At 53.7% G+C, this 3484-nt stretch overlaps 1 protein-coding gene across 1 annotated transcript; it reads left to right on the top strand.

The window, feature by feature from the left end:
- The first annotated feature begins 1554 nt into the window (after positions 1–1554).
- Positions 1555–3009, top strand: LOC125552570 (alpha/beta-Hydrolases superfamily protein). Its single transcript, XM_048716172.2, has 2 exons — positions 1555–2239; positions 2344–3009. The coding sequence occupies exons 1-2, from the start codon at positions 1746–1748 to the stop codon at positions 2774–2776; spliced, it is 927 nt and encodes a 308-aa protein (XP_048572129.2). The 5' UTR covers positions 1555–1745; the 3' UTR covers positions 2777–3009.
- Positions 3010–3484: the final 475 nt, after the last annotated feature.

The following is a 3484-nucleotide window of genomic DNA, read 5'->3' as shown; positions in this document are numbered from 1 at the left end:
CGACACAGGATGTTTTTTCAGTCTACGGGCTCATTTTATTATCTCACTTTACCATGACCTTTGAGGTTTGCAACAAGGAACCATATATTTTGCACTAACAATCCGCACACAGCCAAAATATACAAACTAGCTAGTTTGATTGTAGTATATCTGACGTTCAAGGCCCGCTCGTTAGATCTAACGTGTAAATCCGCACCACTGGTTTCACATGCCCCCGGGTGCCTTCCGGTACATGTGAGGTGGGGGAAGCCCTAGTTTGGGATTGATCGTATTTGGTCACCCTAACTCTAGGTGGGACTCGGTTTAGGTGGCTCGACGTTGGTGGCGAGGCGATGACGTCATTAGTGCCATGGAATAACATCTTCCCGTCATGTCCTCGTCCCGAGGGTGCTGGTTGATGTTGGTAGAGAGTTGGAACTTTAGTCAGGGCAAAATCTTGGTTCCTATTTTTTCTCTAAGTTTCGTCCAGATGGTCTTGAACGACGTCCTGGCGGAGTGGATGTGATAGTTCTTGTTTTTATCTTCTGGCCTTTAACGTCTGGTGATGCATGACCAACTTCACCTTCATTGTGAAGGTGGTGACGTAAGGCCTTACCGATTCAATATGGTCGGATATGAATTGTTGTCTAGCCCCTTTGCCACCTTCTTCTCTGCGAGAGCAATCTAATGTCCAGTTCATTGTCGCTGATTTCTTCTAGCCCCGACAGGCAATTGCAACAACACTACCTTATCTTTGATTGTCTTTCACAAATCCAGATGCGGCATCGAGCATTGCTCACAGCGCACTGGCGACAAGTGTAGAAGGAAGACAAAGTTGATATACACAAGAACATGTGTGTTATTTTCTGCTTTTGTAAGGATGGTCTTGCAAGGGTTGGAGAATTTTAACATATGGTCATGGCCTTCTCGTGGGGGTGGGGGGGGAGGTACCAAGTCATAAAATGCACTATATTTAGCTTATATTAAAATTGGAAATTTCAAACATACAATTTGGTATTTTTGGCAGTAATCATGGTGCAAAGCCTAATTTAGGAACGTTATTGTGGTTAAATTAAATAATAAAACTGAATTAAATTGATTTACTAAAGATTTTTTTTCTGTACTTAAAATGAGGTTACAACCCCTGCTAAAAAGTACCTTCATTTCCACAATTATAATTGGAGAAGAAAGAAAATACAAGCGCTAGCATTACTAATAGGTAAAATAAAACATAGTAGCTAGTAAAAAAGGTAAAATAAAATATACCCGCCACTCCCCTTAATCTAGTACAGTGTTACAAAACTGTACGATTGCCCCATATATGCAGCTAATAAAGAAGACAGTGATGTTAGGCACCACAGAGCGGGTCAAAGTAATTTTGTAACAATGACATATTGACATCTCTGGGCCTGTCACGCGCACAAAAAACCAAATCAATAAAAAACAAAACCTAGCGGCTAGAATTATTAGGTGCCTCTCCTTTTTATCCGGTGCGGCGTGGATAATTGGGCACATCATCACACTATTCTACACCTCCAAAACGGAAACAAAACAAAACTCTCTCGTCGCCCACACCACACCAAACCAGACCAGGAAAGAAATCCAGAGGGGAGCAGAGCAAGCGAGGGGAATAAAGCAGAGGAGGGGAGAGAGAGGTAGCCAAGAACGCCATGGCCTCCGCTGCTTGCTAGCTAGCTAGCCAGCCAGCCAGTAGTATATAAGGAGCGGCACCGCCCGTGCGACCCAGGCGCCAAGGCAGTCGTCTCATGCTCCGGTCCACGCATCCCCTCAGCCCCAGCAGCAGCAGCAGCAGCAGCGGCGGCGGCAGCGGAGGTAGCAGCCCGGCCCCGGTGTCCAGCTCCGGCGAGGCGATGGTGGGGGGCGCGCCGAGCGGGGCGAAGCTGCTGCAGATCCTGAACGTGCGGGTGGTGGGCACCGGCGAGCGCGTGGTGGTGCTGTCGCACGGCTTCGGCACGGACCAGTCGGCGTGGAGCCGCGTGCTGCCGTACCTCATCCGCGAGCACCGCGTGGTGCTCTACGACCTCGTCTGCGCCGGCAGCGTCAACCCGGACCACTTCGACTTCCGCCGCTACAACAACCTGGACGCTTACGTGGACGACCTGCTCGCCATCCTCGACGCGCTCCGCATCCCGCGCTGCGCCTTCGTCGGCCACTCCGTCTCCGCCATGATCGGCATCCTCGCCTCCATCCGCCGCCCCGACCTCTTCGCCAAGCTCGTCCTCATCGGCGCCTCGCCTAGGTGGGTGGTCAATTATAGTTTTTCGTTTCCTTGCACCGTTGCACGCGACGCGCGGCGAACTAACCGACCGGAGTAATCAATCAATCGATCGATCGATCGAGCAGGTTCTTGAACGACAGCGACTACCACGGCGGGTTCGAGCTGGAGGAGATCCAGCAGGTGTTCCAGGCGATGTCGGCCAACTACGAGGCGTGGGCCAAGGGGTACGCGCCGCTGGCGGTGGGCGCGGACGTGCCGGCGGCGGTGCAGGAGTTCAGCCGGACGCTGTTCAACATGCGGCCGGACATCTCGCTGCACGTCTGCCAGAGCGTGTTCAAGACGGACCTCCGCGGCGTGCTGGGCATGGTGCAGGCCCCCTGCGTGGTGGTGCAGACCACCCGCGACGTCTCCGTGCCGGCCAACGTCGCCGCCTACCTCAGGGCCCACCTCGGCGGGCGCACCACCATCGAGCCCCTGCCGACGGAGGGCCACCTCCCCCACCTCAGCGCCCCCAGCCTCCTCGCCCAGGTGCTCCGCCGCGCGCTCGCCCGGTTCTAGCACCAGAAAAAAGCAAAGAGAGAGAAGAAATTACTGCCGCTGCCTGCTGGTTTCACCGGCCCGCGCGTACGTACGGGGTCTACCCCGTATTTTCTTCTCTGTATTTTTACCGCATCGATTTTTACTTGCCTCAAAAGACTCGGAAGAAGATGCCAGGAGCCTGTCCTGTAGCACGTACTATGAGCACTCGAAATATTTCTCGAGGCGTACGAGTACTCATCAGTTTTCATCTCTATCTTTTCGCCGAGAAGAAAAGATTTGTCTTTTCACTGCGTTCGCACTAGCACCGGCGACGTCTCGTGAATGGACTGGCGGGTGGGCCTGCCTGGCGCCACGTGGCGGTGACAGGGGCGCCGCACCGAGAGTTCGAGACTGTGCGCGAGCTTGTCTCCTTGCTCTTCCTGTCCCGCCCACTGCCCATCCGTAGTAAGCGATCGCACCCCGAAACGAAAAGGATGCGTTTGGATAAGCCCGTCCTGGAGAAGGATAGAGCCGCTCTGGTCTACTCCTATGGATGAGTATAACGCGTGGCGGTCGGTTGTCCACGTCGTGCATGGCCCATCCTATCACCATGGACATGGAGTATCGTGTAGCGCGGATAACGAAGTTGACCTAGCTCCCATCTAGGAGCCGAGCCGAGCGTACGCGTACCGAACTGGCCCCGGTGCGGCGCACCCGGCCGGCGGTGACTCGTACTACGCGATCATC

This window comes from Triticum urartu, chromosome 4A (assembly GCF_056163025.1).
Source record: "Triticum urartu cultivar PI428250 chromosome 4A, HENAU_Tu73, whole genome shotgun sequence".
NCBI classification, from domain to species: domain Eukaryota; kingdom Viridiplantae; phylum Streptophyta; class Magnoliopsida; order Poales; family Poaceae; genus Triticum; species Triticum urartu.
The sequence above is the reverse complement of the archived record's forward strand: the minus strand, read 5'-3'. Positions and strand labels throughout refer to the sequence as shown.

Bases quoted from the DNA above. Each gene is read 5' to 3' on its own strand.
- LOC125552570 (XM_048716172.2), top strand. From the start codon at position 1,746: ATGCTCCGGTCCACGCATCCCCTCAGCCCCAGCAGCAGCAGCAGCAGC. The intron at 2,240-2,343 runs GTGGGTGGTCAA...TCGATCGAGCAG, and splicing joins CTCATCGGCGCCTCGCCTAG to GTTCTTGAACGACAGCGACT.